At 33.3% G+C, this 17605-nt stretch overlaps 2 protein-coding genes across 3 annotated transcripts in view; both read right to left on the bottom strand.

Moving 5' to 3' along the window:
* Positions 1 to 12986, bottom strand: part of LOC115888499 (serine/arginine-rich splicing factor 11-like) — an 18459-nt gene extending 5473 nt beyond the window's left edge. Inside the window, exons 1-4 of one of the 2 annotated variants that reach the window (XM_030908251.1) lie at positions 12706 to 12986; positions 11148 to 11328; positions 8209 to 8355; positions 2170 to 2373 (exon numbers count right to left, since the gene is read on the bottom strand). In XM_030908251.1, the coding sequence (XP_030764111.1) occupies positions 2170 to 2373; positions 8209 to 8355; positions 11148 to 11328; positions 12706 to 12810 (637 nt within the window). In that variant the 5' untranslated portion in view covers positions 12811 to 12986. The remainder of the gene's footprint in view (positions 1 to 2169; positions 2374 to 8208; positions 8356 to 11147; positions 11329 to 12705) is intronic. The other variant, XM_030908250.1, reaches the window with a different exon arrangement.
* Positions 12987 to 13191: 205 nt separating this feature from the next.
* LOC115888507 lies at positions 13192 to 13593 on the bottom strand. The gene has a single exon (XM_030908257.1). It carries the CDS (start codon positions 13591 to 13593, stop codon positions 13192 to 13194), a length of 402 nt encoding a protein of 133 aa, XP_030764117.1.
* Between the last annotated feature and the right edge of the window lie 4012 nt (positions 13594 to 17605).

The raw sequence follows: 17605 nt of genomic DNA, 5'->3' as shown, positions 1-17605 counted from the left end.
AAAATGGCCCTTGTAATTTTTTGCGTAGAATTAGTAGTTTTAGAAATATTCCGTCTCGAAAATACCTGAATCTTCTTTCCAAGTCTTAACAAATTGTTTAATAACTCGGCTAAAATTTAATATTTTTTGATGATTCAAAGTTCATTTAAAAGGTAGAATCAACAGCTATCACATTTTGGAACTTGCTTGAATTTTGTGATATTTTATGATAATTCAAATAATAATAAACGACAAAATTAACGACTTAACAAGCTTAGCAGATGAACAGCAAGTTTTCAGATCAGGCAGATCATGCACAGACGCGGTTTTTGTCATAAGACAGATAACAGAAAAATCAATCGAATAAAACAAACCAACGTATGTGTGTTTTATTGATTTAGAAAAAGCGTTCGACCGTGTGCAGCTAAGAGACGTTGTACACCTTCTTTACAATAGGCGAATCTCACACAACCTCGTTAAAACCATAAAAAACATATATGAAGCGAAACAAATACATGCCAAAATTAACAGGGTCCTGGCCGAACCAATAAATGTAGGCCGTGATGTCCGACAAGGTGACTTCCTGACCCTTCTTCTTTTCAACATCATTATGTACGAAATAATAAGAAATGTACGTTTATCGAAGGATCTACAGCGATCTACATCGATTTAACTGCACTGCCAAATCACTTAATATGATAATATCGACCCAGAAAGCTAAATGCATGACGACATCAAAAGTACCACTAAAATGCAAACTGGAAGTCAAAGGCAATGTTATCCAGCAAGAAATGAAGTTCAAGTATCTAGGTATAGAAATCTCAGGATATGGTGATGTAGAGGCGGAGGTGCGAGAACGGACAACGAAGGCAACCAGAATAGCAAGATGCTTGAATGACACAATTATGGCGAAATAAAAACATTGAGGTGGAAACTAAAGCTAGAATTTACAAGACAACGGTACGACGAACAATGACATACACTGCAGAAACTCGAACTGATACAGCAAAAACTAAACAACTATGAGAGACAACCGAAATGAGAGTACTACGCAGAATAGCTGAAAAGACGCTTCTGGACAGGGAGAGAAATGAAAACATAAGAAGAGCATGCATGGTGGAAAACGTAAATGAGTGGGTTCTCGGCAGAAAGGAAGAATGGAACGAGCATATCAGCAGAATGGAAAACAGAAGCATAGTGAGAGTTGCACGCGACAAATCACCGCTAAGTCGCAGAAGCTTAGAAAACGATTGAGCGACAACTTGTCAGTCTGACCGGTAGAGACGACGAAACCAAACGGGCGATTCGCCTAGTATGAAGAAGAAGAAAAATATAAAAAATTTGTCAAATTTATTTTCTGCGTTTGTCCTTAGAAGTTCTCCCTTTAAGCAACTCAAGTTTGAAGTATTTGTTTAATCGCATTTTAATAAAAATCAACTATTCGTGTCTTTTCCGCCTTTTTGGAATTTCCGGAAAGTGTAAACAAAAGAAAATTACAAAATTACGAATAGTCGAATTGGTTTCTTTTTACGAAAAACTTTACAGATAAAGGTGTCATCATTTTTTTACCTAAGAACCAAATCTTCCATTTAGCCGATCATGAAAATAATCTACATTTCATCTTTCGGCCAATATTAGCGAAAAACCCGTTCTTTGTCTCTTTAGGGTCGTTTTTAACCTTTTTCCTGGGACTTTACGAAAAAAAGTGTCAGGACCTTTTTTTTGTAGATAATAACCATAGATAATAACCTAAGCTTCATTTTTTATTCCGAGAAAATTTCTGCAAATTGCATATTTTGGCAAATATTTGCGAAAAATTGATTTTTAGCCATTTGTGTTACAAATTTTTCCCTGAAAACTACTCCCCAAAAGGTACACAATCCGCTTAAAAAACCGACGAATTACGCCGAGACTTTCTTGTCGTGTCCTTATTTACTGAACTACTCTACATTATACTCGCGCGAAGTAAGCCGAAGTAGGTCAAGGTTTAATAGTGAAGAGGGCTATTTCGTGTTTAATCGTCTAACTTTGTCTTGTCTCGGCTTATTTTTATTAGACAAGGAAACACGAAATAACCGCCTTTTCTATTCGACTTTGACCTATTTCGGCTTACTTCGCGAGTAGTGTAAAGTAGGTACGTTTTAGAATATTTAATCAAATATTTAATGTGCCATTTGTATTACTGCTGACCTATTTTTTCCTGGTCTGACTTTCGCTTCTCGGGAACGATATTGGGAGGAGATTCCTTCTTCTCGTTCTTGGCAGACTCGGACGAGCTGCTGCTGACCTCCTTGGCCTCGGCATGTCTTCGCCTCTTTCTACCCCTCCTGCGGCCCTTCCTGCCACGCCTTCTTCGCCTCCTGCGTCTACCCCTGTCCATCGGTTCCGTATTATCTAAATAAATAAAAAATAAGAATATTAGGTATACGGGAGTTGGCTTGTTTGTGTGTGTGTAATTAAAACGATGCAAATTGCACTATCAAGGAAGAGGCAATACTGAATATGCAACCCTTGTAGAATGATTGGAAGAGGACTTAATCACCGCGACCTTAGAAATCTATTGTGTGTTTCGTTTTCTTGAATTATAACGGGCTTTGACAAAAGCCAGTATCTGAGACGGCTTCGTAGAGGCCAGCTCTTCATCTCCGACATCAGCCGTACCTATGGTTTCCATACGTCCGTTTCAGCAGAGGTCTCAGTCACTACCTGATTTATGATGTTCATTAGTAGGATTATAGAAAGATGTAGTTTTTGTTTCTGATGTTGATGTTCGGCTCGCAGTGATTCCTTTTGTTTAAATCTTCGGTAGAAAGTACCTACTAGAATATCTAAATTTATTTTTATTCACTTTAGGGATTTTACAAAATTTTAATAAAGCTTAAAAGCAGGTAAAAGAAAACACTAAAACAGAGCAGCACACGATGCAATCTGAGGCAATTACATTTATTAGGGTATATTAAGTTATAGTCACTATAAAGTCGCCGTTTTTGACCCCCGTGACTTTTTAGTGGCAATGGATGAGCGACGATCTAGAAGAGAAGATCTAGAACTAGAAGATCAATATTAATTAGATTTAAAGAACATTTAGCTCAGATCTCGGCTCAGATAAGATATGGTAGACCGGATAAATCTTGCGTTGCCGAACATATTGTTGATAATGAACATTGTATAGATCTTAATAATTTAAAATTAATTAAACAAGTCTCAAATTACAGGCAATTAGATGCATATGAAAGCATCAGAATTAATAAATGTAAAGATAGTATGAACAGAGTCAACGGTCCAATTCCTTCAAGTTCTTTGTTCCTACTACTCTAGTGGTGGAAATCTAACTGTTACGCTTAGTTGGCTCTGACTCGGTTGGCTAGATTTTGCCACGCCCACTCGGGGCCCACTGAGCGAGTATATAAACGCTCACCTTGTGGATTGTACTTTAGTTTATAATCATCTGCTGATGATGCTAACATGGTTAGCGAAACGCGCGTCCAGTGTAAAAGTAAAAGTGTTTTGGTGTATTGTGGTGATTTAGTGTTTTTATTTTGCTGTGTAACACCAAAGGTTCCAAACCTCAACTGTAATCTTCGATGGCTTCACGGTCAACGGAACTGAATCTTTATCGTAAGTTTAGTACTAAGATTAGGTTATTAGAGCAGATATTTGGTTTCTTAAATCATGCAAAGCCAATTCAGTTTATCCTAGTTTTATTAAAGTTGATATTCCGAAAAGTAACGTTAGTGATAAGGTAGAGAAAATTGCAAAACAAAAATGGCTTGATTTAGAAATCAAATTTCTGTATAGTAAACGAAGTATGCTTGAAATTGAAGCCTATGGACTTTACAAAAAACTTACTTATAAGCTAACTAATGTAGAGTATGAATGTTGGTGTCTCTTTCAGAGAAATATGTTTGTGGTTATCAATTCAAAATTTGTTAAGAAAATGTCCATTTTGAATAATAAGTTTAAAAATTAAAAAGCTCTAAAAAACAAACATGTTTTCCAAAGAGACATAAACATAGTGGAAAATCTTTCTTCGCAGACTTTTGATAAACAAGAGCTCAGTTTATTAAACAAAGGTTTAAAGTATGCATTGCCCAACTCTGGTAGCGCTTTGGAGGAAATCATCGTTGGTGTTGAAACTGCTATTCAGCACTTGCCCGAAGCTTCTAAAGTATTTACAAGAGAGGCTTGTAGAAATCAGTTATCAAAAAATATTGTTTCAAGTAATTCATTAAAATCTAACAAAGAGCACAATATTGTCAAGAGTTTGCGTAACAAAGATTGTTTCTATCTAAAAGCTGATAAGGGAAATAAGGTTGTTATATTAGATAAAAAGACTATTACGATAAGGTTAACAACTTAATCGATAATGGCCCCTACATAAATTTGAAAAAGAATCCCTTGCCGAAGATGGTAGCAGACGTTAAAAAAACTCTAAAAGAATGTAACACCCTTATTGATCTTTCTTTAAAGAGGAAATTGCAAGTATCCAATCCCTCATTACCAAAATTGTATGCTTTGCCAAAAATTCATAAACCGGACAAGTCTATGCGCCCAATTGTTTCGGCTGTAGGTTCTCCGACTTATAATTTGGCAAAATGGTTATCAAGGGAGTTCGAAAATTTACCTGATCATGAACCTTCTTTCTCAGTTAAAAATAATATTGAATTCATTAACAAAATTAAAGATATAACATTGCATGAAGGTGAAATTTTGGTCTCCTTTGATGTATCTTCGTTGTTCCCAAGTGTTCCAATTCCACATACTTTAGGCTACTTAAAGGAATTACTGAACGCAAATGGTCTCGACAACAAAAACTGTGAGTGAATATATTGAGCTTACATCGTTATGTATGAAACAAAATTGTTTTCAATTTAATAACAACTTTTTGAACAGCGGGAAGGTACAGCAATGGGTAATCCATTGTCTCCATTTTTGGCTAATTTATTCATGAGCAGGTTTGAAGTGGAGGCTAAGAATCAGTTTGAGTATTTTCCAAGAGTATGGTTTAGGTATGTGGATGATATTTTTGCTGTTTTTGATACACATTCAGACACCATAGATAATTTTATTTCTAAGTTAAATAATCGTTTTCCTTCCATTAAATTTACGCATGAAATTGAGAACAACGACAGATTACCATTTCTAGATATATTAGTTATTAGAAATACTAATAATTGCCTGGAATTTGATATCTATAGGAAGAATACGACCACACGCAGATATATTCCTAATGAATCACATCATAGTGTTGAACATAAAATGGCTAGTTTAAATTTCTTAGTTCATAGATTACTTAGTTTCCCACTTTCCAACGAAAGATATGAAATAAAAAGAGATTACATTAGGAATGTAGCTGAGTGTAATGGATATTCTCCTTCACTAGTTGATAAATTAATTAGAAAACGTAGGTATAGGTTAATGATTTCTGAAAATTCGACTTTTCAAGTGGAGAAAGATACGTCTAAATATTTTTCGATAGCGTTTGATAGAGAGTTATCCCGTGGTCTAAAAGGAATTTTTAAGAATGTCAATTATAAACTTGTGCATAGTGCTAATAATAAATTACAACAATTATTAGGTAATCCAATAGATAAAACACCTCCACTGGAAAGGTCGGGTATTTATGAAATTTCTTGTAAAGATTGTAATCAGAAATATGTTGGGCAAACTAGAAGATCAATATTAACTAGATTTAAAGAACATTTAGCTCAGATAAGATATGGTAGACCGGATAAATCTTGCGTTGCCGAACATATTGTTGATAATGAACATTGTATAGATCTTAATAATTTTAAAAAAATTAAACAAGTCTCAAATTACAGGCAATTAGATGCATATGAAAGCATCAGAATTAATAAATGTAAAGATAGTATGAACAGAGTCAACGGTCCAATTCCTTCAAGTTCTTTGTTCCTACTACTCTAGTGGCGGAAATCTAACTGTTACGCTTAGTTGGCTCTGACTCGGTTGGCTAGATTTTGCCACGCCCACTCGGGGCCCACTGAGCGAGTATATAAACGCTCACCTTGTAGATTGTACTTTAGTTTATAATCATCTGCTGATGATGCTAACATGGTTAGCGAAACGCGCGTCCAGTGTAAAAGTAAAAGTGTTTTGGTGTATTGTGGTGATTTAGTGTTTTTATTTTGCTGTGTAACACCAAAGGTTCCAAACCTCAACTGTAATGAGCGACGGCTACTTTATAGTGACCTAGAAAGGTAGCAGTAACCATTTTGCTATTTTCAATGCTACTATAAATTAGAAGTAACTAGGTGTCGTGGCCGCGACTACCCCGTAACTTAAATTGTTACTATAAAGTAACAAAAACATAATGGAGGCATTATGGTAGCACTTGTTAGTAACCCCTACTTTGAAAAGTTACTATAAAGTTTTTGGTCTTTTATGGTATCATATTCGAAGATTCGGGTAGTTCCAGCCACTTCTTTAAATTACATATTTGCGCATTGCAATCGGGGTGTTTATTTTACACTTTTATGGTAGGTAGGCACTAACCGGTCACTCTCGAAATATACTTCAAAGTGACTATTCCTTATAGAGTAACATTTTAAGTGGCAGAGTGGGCCCAGGAACTATACTTTAGCGGCAGTGACATTTTAAAAAGGACTCGGGACTATATTTGCTAGTTGGGATTATTTGCGTCCTGTAAAAGTTCATAAACATATTTATAGTTTCTTTTTTGCGACGTCCGGATTTTGTTTCGATTTCAGAGTTCATTTGACGGGATTTTGTTCGGATTTCTGAGTTCACTTGTCCGCAATTTTCAAATGTTTTATGGAAACCTTAGCCGTACCAAAGTTTATGGCACGAACGGTAGTCGTCTCGGCGCACTCAGTGACAAGGTATTCTGGTGTTTCCCCATTCTGGCCACAGAATCTGCATTCACCGATTTTTTAACTTCATTCTACTGAGGTAGAGAGTGTGTCCAGTTAAAAACACCGTGATAATCCGAAGATTATTCTTACTTAAATCAAGGAAAATCATTAATTTTTCTAGATCCTAAGTTCTGAGAAATTTCTTCGAGTGTTGATATACTTAACATACCGTTGGAGAATTCCCATTCGATGTTACGAATGGAGTCTTCCAGGTTCTTGAGTTCCGCTTTAAGTCGGTTTCCACTTGCAAAGCAGAACGGTTCTGGTACAGTTAGTGGAATGTTCACTCCTTTTCTCGCGAAATCGCTTGCTTTTTCATTGCCTTTTATTCCTTGGTGAGCTGGCGAGCTTGGTGAGCTGGCACCCAGAGTAGGAGGACTTTATTATAAGCAACCTTTAAGTTTAATATACTTATTTCTAGATTGAATTCTGTTGGTGTATGTGAGTCAAAGATATCTACACATTATTTAGATGTCTTTGGTGTAAATCCCCTTGTAGATTTTGCACAAATCAAACGCTTTGGTATGTAACACTACAATATGGAGCAGATAATGGAGCAGATAAAATGGAGCAGATGGTGCTCCATAGAATGGATAAATGGACTCAATGGAGCAGCAGATAAAACTGTAACTACAGGGATAAATAATATCTATACAAACGGATAAAAAAAATTAGTTGTGAAATATGTTCTCAACACTTGTGAATTTGAGATAAATGCTATACACATAAAGACGTTAATATAAAGATGGAATGATCCAAGAAGACTCATCAATGGTATTTGTCTTGAGTAGAACCTTTTTACTATGCTGTAAAAGCAATAATAAAATCGGTCACAAAACAATGGGTTATAGTTTATGAAACAAACCCCTAGAATGATAGATAAATTCACCAGGGCACATGCAAGCAAAACAGTTTATAGTAAAACACTCACGACAATTTACAGAGAACCTGATAAGCAAATAGGAAAGCTGTCAGAGCTGAAGCGATCTTACTAACAGGGCACTGTAAAAACTTAAGAGGTATTTAAAAATAATGAAATAAACCGACGAATCCAATTATTGCAGATTATGTAAATCAGAAGAAGAAACGGCACAACGCATTCTATTTCAGTGCGGTAGCCAGGAAAATCCTCTTTTCTTTGTATTAGGCAATAATAAGCTATTACATAGCAATATATATAATGGAAGGTTCAGTCTCCAACGAGGTCTCCAATTTATTAGATTTTATGAAAAGGGTACGATTCGGCATTATTGGACAATGTATCTAATCTAGAAATCAGAGAACTACTGTAAATCCTAATCCTCATCATCCTCAATGTAATCTAATTTAAACTTACCGTCATTAACGCTGCGCGCCGACTCCGAATCGTCAGTGCCAGCATGTTCGACAGATAGGGCTCTCCTGCGATGGCGGCGCCTACTGCGGCTTCTCCTGCGTCTTCTGCCACGCCTCCCTCTACCTCTTCGTCGTTTATGACTACATTCTAAAAATATACTTTTTTATTAAATATTTCAATGTAAAAATATTTGAAGTATGACAGCTTCATATACTACATATATAGGTATATTATTTATTTATATTTATTATTAGAAAATGTTCTCTAAATAAACCTCTGTATACACACGCCGGAAGTACTCAAAAGGTAGTAAAGACCAACTGGCTAATAAATAAGCCTTTGAATAAACAGATTAAAGAAGGAGTATATAATACTATCCATGTATTCATCCATGGTGGACAGTATCGTCATCATAGGTCCCCATCCTTGACATTTCCGTTTGACGTTTCAATAGAAATATTTGAATTTCGTTTGAAATTTTGTGGATTTGTTTGTCTTTATTGAGCTTATTTTATATTATTTATTATTTATTCTAAAATTGGTTTTGTTCAGAGGTACTAAATCTAGAAGGAAATTGTGTCAGAACTTAAATTAACAGTGACGGTATGAAATGGTCGGTTGTGCAGCGTGTAGTAGATCTCGGTCAAAAATCGAAGGAAATAATGGAATAACTTTTCACTACTCTTATACGTGTAGTACCAATCATTAATGAAATTAATTTAGAATTAACTAATTATAACATTTCTTGCATTTTCGCTTTTATTTACTACTTGTCAACAATAATTAAGAAACGTCAATTTGACTTATCTGCTTCAGTAGCGTATCTAATAAGTATTTATTAAATAATAATTATAACTTATCTATTAATATATATATATATATATATATATATATATATATATATATATATATATATATATATATATATATATATATATATATATATATATATATATATATATATATATATATATATATATATATATATATATATATATATGTTACTGTAAATGTCCGAAATGTGGTAAAACCTAGGATAAGCGCGATAAAACCTAGGATAAGCGCGCTCAACCTAGGATTTACCAGTGAATTAACACCCTCCAAATAACCACGCTAACCAACTCGAAATGCGATAAAACCTAGGTTTTACTTACTTTTCGGACATTTACAGTGACATATACAGGGTGTCCCAGACTAAGCGTGCATTAAAAGTTTCTAGAGAACTACAAGATCCAGATCGGAGATTTTTTGCACATTATTGTTTTACAATGAGATCTATCGATTAAAAATATTTTCAATATGGCGGCACTTCCGGAAATACCGGAAGTTGACACCAACTTTGTTATTTTAAATGGGGACCCCCATATTTTTTACATACTTAAATTCTCTGTAAAATTTTATGAATATCAAATCAAACTACCTAACATTAACTGTTTTCGAGAAAAAAAAATATTTAAAATTTTTGGAGGAAAAAAACTGCCTTTCAAAAAAACTTGTATAGCCTAAACGTCAAATTTAGTTATTACCACAGCTACTGTGACATAAAGAGAAGACATGTAGCTATCTATTTCAAAAATTAAATTGTTCAAATGTCATATAATAATGCCGGTAGCTGTCATGGAATTGAGCGATTAAAAAATTATCATAAATCATTTTTGTCAAATGGAAACCCACTTTTTTTTTAATTCACTATTGAAAAGGTTTTTCAATTCGTTACTTTTTAACTATCCATATTCCTATACCTATAATAAATAGTTTTTAAGTTATTTAAGATTAAGTTTGAAACGTATATTTTTCTTGATTTTATCTAGCTTAGGCATTAACTGTCAAACAGTCAGACAATTTATTTCCATATGTGAGAAAACGAATTATTTAAATTTCCTATATTATAAATACTAAGAAGTGTATTTATAAAATATATCTCGTATTTTCGCTCTTTAGTGATATCTAATAGTTGATATTATTAATTATTAGATATCTAATAGTTGTTAGATATCTAATAGTTGATATTATTAATAATATACCGTATGAAAGAAAAAAAAAGCGCCAAAGTTGGCTTGGAAATGATGATCTATAACATACTGCTTTTTGAACAAAGTATCACAATATGACAGACATATTGTTTTACATGACTTGACGTTTAAAGTCATAAGCTCCTCGTTAAAATCAAGAAAAATATACGCTTTAAAACTAAATCTTAAATAACTTAAAAATGATTTATTTTAGGCATAGGAACATGTATAGTCAAAAACTAACGAATTGAAAAGCCTTTTCACTAGTGAAATAAAATAAAGTGTTTTAAATAGAAGGCCACATGTCTTCACTTTATGGCACAGTGACTGTGGTAATCACTAAATTTGACGTTTAGACTATACACATATTTTTGACAGACAGTTTATTTCGTCCAAAAATTTTAAATATTTTTTTTCTCAAAAACGGTTAATGTTAGGTATAGAATGTTTATTATCAAAATTCATAAAATTTTACAGGGAATTTAAATATGTAATAAAAAATGGGGACACCCCTTTAAAATAAGAAAGTTGCTATCAACTTCCGGTATTCCCGGAAGAGCCGCCATATTGAAAATATTTTTAATCGATAGATCTCATTGTGAAACAATGATGTGCAAAAAATCCCCAATCTGGATGTTGTAGTTCTCTAGAAACTTCAAATGCACGCTCAGCCTGGAGCACCCTGTATACTACTATTGATTGACAACGTAAAATAAAACAAATTGAGTCTACCTTACATTATATTTTTACATGTTTGACCGGAGTACCGGAATTTAAGTCGGCCATTTTAGGTCCCCATCGCGCTCCATCTAAGTTTTTTGATATGCCCCTTCTCTAGTCTTTTTTATTCAAAGGAATAAGCTGTGGTTGCATCGATACTATTCAAATATCCTCTTATACCTAACGAGTATATTTATCGTTTCTTACCTAAAGGTTCATCGATTTGTCGAAATCGTCTAAAAATGGCATAGTCCCGCTTGTCTAGTCCTAGAGAATATTTGCCACCTTTCTGTTTTATTAAACCAGAATTGATCCCGTGCTCCAGCGCTCTTCGTACTTGCATAGTGACATTCCGGACAGCGTTACCTTTTTTCAAAAGATGAGCCAACTGGAAATAATACAATGTAATATTACCCAATAAATTGTATGTAAAATGAAAAAAAGTCTCTCGAATTAACCAAACTAAAGGAATTTAACATTTCAAAGATATTTTACTTTAATTTTAGGCATTATAAAAATAATTGTCAAATATAGTCGGACTTTTCTAGATGTCGTGTGGTTTTTGAGTGATTTTGAGAACCTAAAAATCATCTACAGGGTGTTTCAAACAACAACTGCCATCTTTCGTGGGGAGATTCCTCACGTAGAAATAAGATTTATTTTTCTTATCAACATGAGTCCGATTCTGCTTCATTTCGTAGCTACCGGAGGTTAAAATCTTCATTTTATATCAATTTATTATAATCTTCTTCCAAGTGCTTTTAGCGATTCGAATGAATTTTGAAGAGTAAAAATTACTATGAGTGCTACTTGGTGCTACATATTTTAATGCTAAAAAAGTGTCGACAAATTCAACAGTGACGTGCATTTGGGTTATCAGTGGAATATTTTTCTATAGAAAAACATCTGCGTCACTTGGAAGAAAATAATTATAATAAATCGCAAAAAGATGAATACTTTAACGCCCTGTAGCTACGAAACAAAGCAGAATCGGATCTATATTAATATGAAAAATAAATCTTACTTTTACGAGAGAAATCTCCCTACGGGAGATGGCACCCCATGTTTTTTGAAACACCCTGTATAATAATAATTGAACAACAATAAAGAAAAGTTTTAAAAAATATACCGGTAGTTTTTTAGTATAAAATATAATATAAAATATACAATAGTTTAGAAAATAAAGATAAATAGAGACAAAAAGAAGACACAAAAAATCTTTTTGCCAATAATATGTCTTAAATTCAATGGTATAATATTAGAAATATTACAATTGATTTAAAAGCAAAGCAGCTTAACATTAAATGCAATTTGTTGAGCTGTCTTACATACGATTAGTGTATCCTAAAGTGCATTTTTGTAATTTAAAACTTGTTGCAGTTGGTCAAATTCTGAACATTTGGAATATGGAATGTACATTTTGACACTTACAAATTTCATAAGTTGACAACTTAAGGTATATTAGCATTTTGCTGGTTTACACTGTTACCTGTTCAGTTTTAATTTAAAAATTGATGCAATTTTTCTTAAATTAGTTAAAATTATCCAAAATTGTCCAAGTGTGGTATGGGTATTTACCTCGGTATTTATCAAACGCAGACCTTTAAAAAATCTATTCAGAACTTCGATATAAAATCAACAGGGGAGCCAGTATTTGAACAGTTATACCCCGCGGTATATAGTTATACACCCGATATATAGGTAATACAAAGACAAATATCAGATAATTATAAATAAAAAAAAATGGTTATTTGGTCAAACTTACGTGTTCAATAATTTGTTTTTGTGTTGAACCGCGTTTTTCCTTCAGGTGTGCTATTGCTTCCATAACATTAGGCAAAAGCCTAGGTTCCTTTCCCACACGCTTCATCTTGTGGCATAGCCAAAGGGCGCAAAGTTTCGTCTAAGAACACTTACTTTTTGTACATGAAAATTTACGGCTAGACAAAATGTTTTAAACAAAAAAACCACACAAAAAATGTACTCGCCGAAAACGCTTTACGTAAATTTTGACATCTTAAAACATTGACGTTACTATAAATAAGAAATTTATCTGTTTTTGCCTAGCCTTCTCTATTACAGGCAACGGCACGTGTCAGTAAAAACCTTTTGACAGTTTTGTTTGGGACAACTGGTGACAATGAAACAATTAAAAATAAGTAAAGATAGCACAAGCATTATCTTCTTCTTCTTCCTACTCTATATTAGGCAGATTGCCTGTTCATTCTTCACATCATGCCTACATACAGTTTCAGTCGATGGTAAGGTTATCACACCATCTTTTTCTTGGCCTTCCCGTACTTCCTTTTCCCAGTGGTGATTTGTCTCGAGCTGATCTTACTATTCTTCCCTCTTCCATTCGGCTGATATGTTCATTCCATTCGCGTCTTCTGCTCAATACCCATTCATTAATGCTATCCACCTTGCATGTTTGCCTTCGTTCTCTATCTAGCAGCGTTTTACCTGTGATTTTGCGGAGGATTTTCATCTCGCCTGTTTCCAAGAATCTTTTTGTTTTTGCTGTATCCGGTCTGGTTTCTGCTGTATAGATCATTATAGGTCTGACGACAGCCTTGTACATTCTTGACTTGATCTCGACACCTATGTATTTATTTTTCCATATGGTGTCGTTCAGACATCCAGCCACTCTCATTGCTTTTGTTGTTTATTGTTGTCTTACCTCTGTTTCTCGATATTGCCATGCATTATAGGTATACAGGATATACTAAAAATGAAGGAAAAGATTAAACGGCTCAGCCCTCAACAACTCGCAACCGTATACACCAGTGTGCACCAGTGCAGACACGCACACTCACACACTCTGCACATGTCTGCACTGGTGTACACTGATGTATACGGTTGAGAGTTATTGAAGGCTGAGCAGTTTAATTATTTCCTTCTTTTTTATACATTTCCCTCGCTATTTCTTCCTTGTTCATATTGGTACTAAAACTGTATATGTTTAACTTGTTAGTCCTTCCTTAGTCTTTGTTATTAGGCAATATGTAAATCATTACAGTATTCTAGGAATAGGATAAAAACACTTTAAATTTTAGATTTGTGTTAATAGAAGACTCTAATAACGCTCTAAGTTTTATTTGAGATTAGAAAGAAATGAAGCGTTATTATGACTATGAGTACAAAACGAAACTCAATCATATTGAAGTCTCGAATGCCACTCTATATCTAAAGAAGAAAACATTCGACCAATGTGTACTACCAGTCATGACCTATGCATGCGAAACCTGGACACTTAAAATCGAAGGACTGGACACTTAAGGAAACTGCAGGTCGCACAACGCTCAATGAAACGAAATATGCTTTGAATAACCAAAAGAGACCGTAAAAGAATAGAGTAAATACGATAAAAGACTCAAGTAATAGATGTCACCTACAGAATCAAATCCCTCAAGTGGCAACGAGCAGGACACCTGGCAAGAAGGACGGACAATAGATGGACCTCAAAATATACAGCATGTTATCCACGAAAAATCCAGAGACCTAGAGGAAGTCCAAACCTGAGATGGGACTAGGATGGACTATATGATATTAGGAAATTAGCAGCACCAGCATTGCCAAAAATGGACAACAAAAATATGGGTCCAACTACAAAGAGAGTATCTAAATAAGTATGTGAGGGAGGCTACACCATAATTGAAAATGGTTGAATAGGCTGAAAATTATGATGAGAATAATATTTATTCCATATTAGGTGAATTTTCTTTATTCTGACATAAAAATTAAATAAATCTCGTAATCACATATGTCTATTTACTTTTCTTTTCTGTTATGCAAATTCTCGAAAGATACGCAAAGGGAAAATCCAACAAAATTCATACCATGTGAATAATAAAAATAGAGCATGACCACTTTATCAATTTCTTAACGTATATATCGGTATGAATAAATCGAGCAAATAGTGTTTTGCATAATATTTCGGTTCGTGATTCATTCAAATTTATCTGCATTTTTTAACACCTATCCCCAATTTTATTAACGACAAAGATATTTCCAGAACGCTGAGCTGTATCTTCTAAGAAATTTTGTTTAGTTTAAAAAGTTTCTGGAAACGATGTTTCATGATTTTTTTTATAGAAATATTGCTATTTTCGTCTTAATATTTAATAATATGTTGTAACAACTTGTCTAATTTAATAATCTGCTAATTTTTTAACCTTGTTTATACCGACATTATTTTATGACTGTTGGAGTTGAGTATATTAACGAATAATAAAAATATTGAATATTTTTATCTATAGTATTTATACCACGATCATAGGCGTATCAACATCAACACACTCTTTTATACAGGGTGGCGCACCTCATTCGCCTCGGTTGATTATACGAAAACGGAAAGATGTAGAAACAAAATATTTTATGCGTATATATGGGGAGGCAATCTGCACAATTTAAAATTATTTTGAAACGTACAGGGTGTTTCAGAACCAAGATCCATACCAAAGTTATATTTTTTCTTATGGAACACCCAGTATTTTATTTCATTTTTGGATTCCTGGGCCCAAAAAAAGGTATTTATTATAAGGGATAAATATGTTTAAAATCTTTGGTTTTTGAGATATTAAAAGATATTTAAATTTGCATGCACACAAAATTGCACATTCTGTACATTACTTTTCAGAATTAGTTGTTGTGCTGAGTTTAAAGATAGAGAAATAAACTTTACAGAAAAATGTTATTCCTTCCTTAAATGTATACGAGTGTATCAAAAATTGCTGGCCTATGTTAAATATTTATTTTACATAAAAACTTCGTTATTTCAAATGCAACAGTATGTATTTTTTTAAATAGGTCGAAGCAGATTTAGATGCTCTTTCAAACTATATTAGGGTTTCCTATACCTATCTGGCTCAGATTTTGAATGAAAAGCGATTTTTCAATAAAATTGTAATCTAGATGGCTAGTGTTGTTATGGCAAGTTTCTAGTGACAGTTAGTAACTATTTTCAAAATCGAAATTAGTTTATGGACTTATTTAAATTTATACCAGTTTACTTTTATTTAATTTACCTACAATAGCTTAATAAATAACATTTATTAAATATGTGTTTATTATTCTATCAAGAAAAACGAAGAAGTAGTCTGAATTATTTTACGATGATTTGTAGATGCATGGATTTTCTATAAAAGAGCCAGTTAGGGCAAATTCATTTTCTTCACTTCCAACGACAGGTTTCTGCCTAATAGGTTTTTTATAAACCACACTACCAGGCGAAATAGGACAAGAAGTTTTTCAAAGAAACTCTTATCAGGAAGATTCCTATTTGGATATCTTTGAGCATAAGCCCTTGAGGCTAAGAAGTAATTTTCATCACAAAATAATATCACTAGTAACATATCTATTCGTTCCGCCAGAGATACTGCTTTATTTTTCTTGATAAAATAATGAATACTTACTTATTTAACTATTGTAGGTAAATTTAAGTAAACTGTTATAAATTATAAATAATAATGTCCATAAACTAATGTCGACTTTGAAAATAGTTACTAACTGTCACTATAAAATTGCCATGGCGACACCAGCCATCTTGATTACAATTTTATTTAAAAATCGCTTTTTATTCAAAATCTGAGCAAGATAGGTATAGGAAACCCTAATATAGTTTGAAAGAGCATTTGAATGTGCCTCGATTTATTTAAAACAATTCAGGGTGTTAGATAGGGGTGTTAAAATAGATCAGCAACTTTTGATAGCCCTGTATAAATTTAAGGAACTAATACCATTTTTCAGTAAAGTTTATTTCTGTATCTTTAAACTCAGCATAAGAATTAATTCTGAAAAGTAATGTACAGGGTGTTAATAATCTATTCTATTGTAGCATGCAAATTTAAATATCTTAAAATATTTCAAAAACCAAAGATTTTAAAGATATTTAACCCTTATAATAAATACCTTTTTTTTGGGCCGAAGAATCTAAAAATTAAATAAAATACGGGGTGTTCCATAAGAAAAAATATAACTTTGGTATGAATCTTAGTTCTGAAACACCCTATATTTCAAAATAATATTAAATTGTGCACATTGTCTCCCCACATATACCCCTAAAATATTTTGTTTCTACATCTTTCCGTTTTCGTATAATCAACCGAGGCGAATGAGGTGCGCCACCCTGTATAATATGATCGAAAAAAAAACGGAGTCAGGAATGGCTTTGAAATTAAAATTGCTATCATTTTATAATCTATCATCATTTCTAAATATTAACTACAATAAAACCTGTGTTAACAACTTTCTAACGGTCTACAGATAAGATACGATTCGTCATTTCCCAGTCAACTGGACGCCGTTTTTTTCGATCATACGGTATATTAAGTACAATAATTCTACAAGAGCAAAATCAGTAAAAAGTATGACAGAGTTTTTTGCCAAATGATCCTTTTACTACACTTGATTTAAGTCTCACTTGACTATTATTTAACTTTTGACGTTCAAGTGGTGTTTTTAACATGGCGGCAAGTTGGTGGATAGAAGAAAATTTTGTAAAATTTGATAATTTATATTAGTATTAGTGTTTATGAAACACACGGAATCCAGAATACAAAATTAGGGACAAAAGAGTAATTTCTAGCTCAAACCGAGGAGAGAGGAGAGCATTTTGGATTAAGAGTCGATTATGCTGTACTGTTTGGGTTACACTCAGAGGTCGG

This window comes from Sitophilus oryzae, unplaced genomic scaffold, assembly GCF_002938485.1.
Source record: "Sitophilus oryzae breed Bouriz unplaced genomic scaffold, Soryzae_2.0 scaffold_771_pilon_pilon, whole genome shotgun sequence".
In the NCBI taxonomy this organism is placed as follows: Eukaryota; Metazoa; Arthropoda; class Insecta; order Coleoptera; family Curculionidae; genus Sitophilus; species Sitophilus oryzae.
Note: the sequence above shows the minus strand (reverse complement) of the source record. Positions and strands in the feature narration are given on the sequence as shown.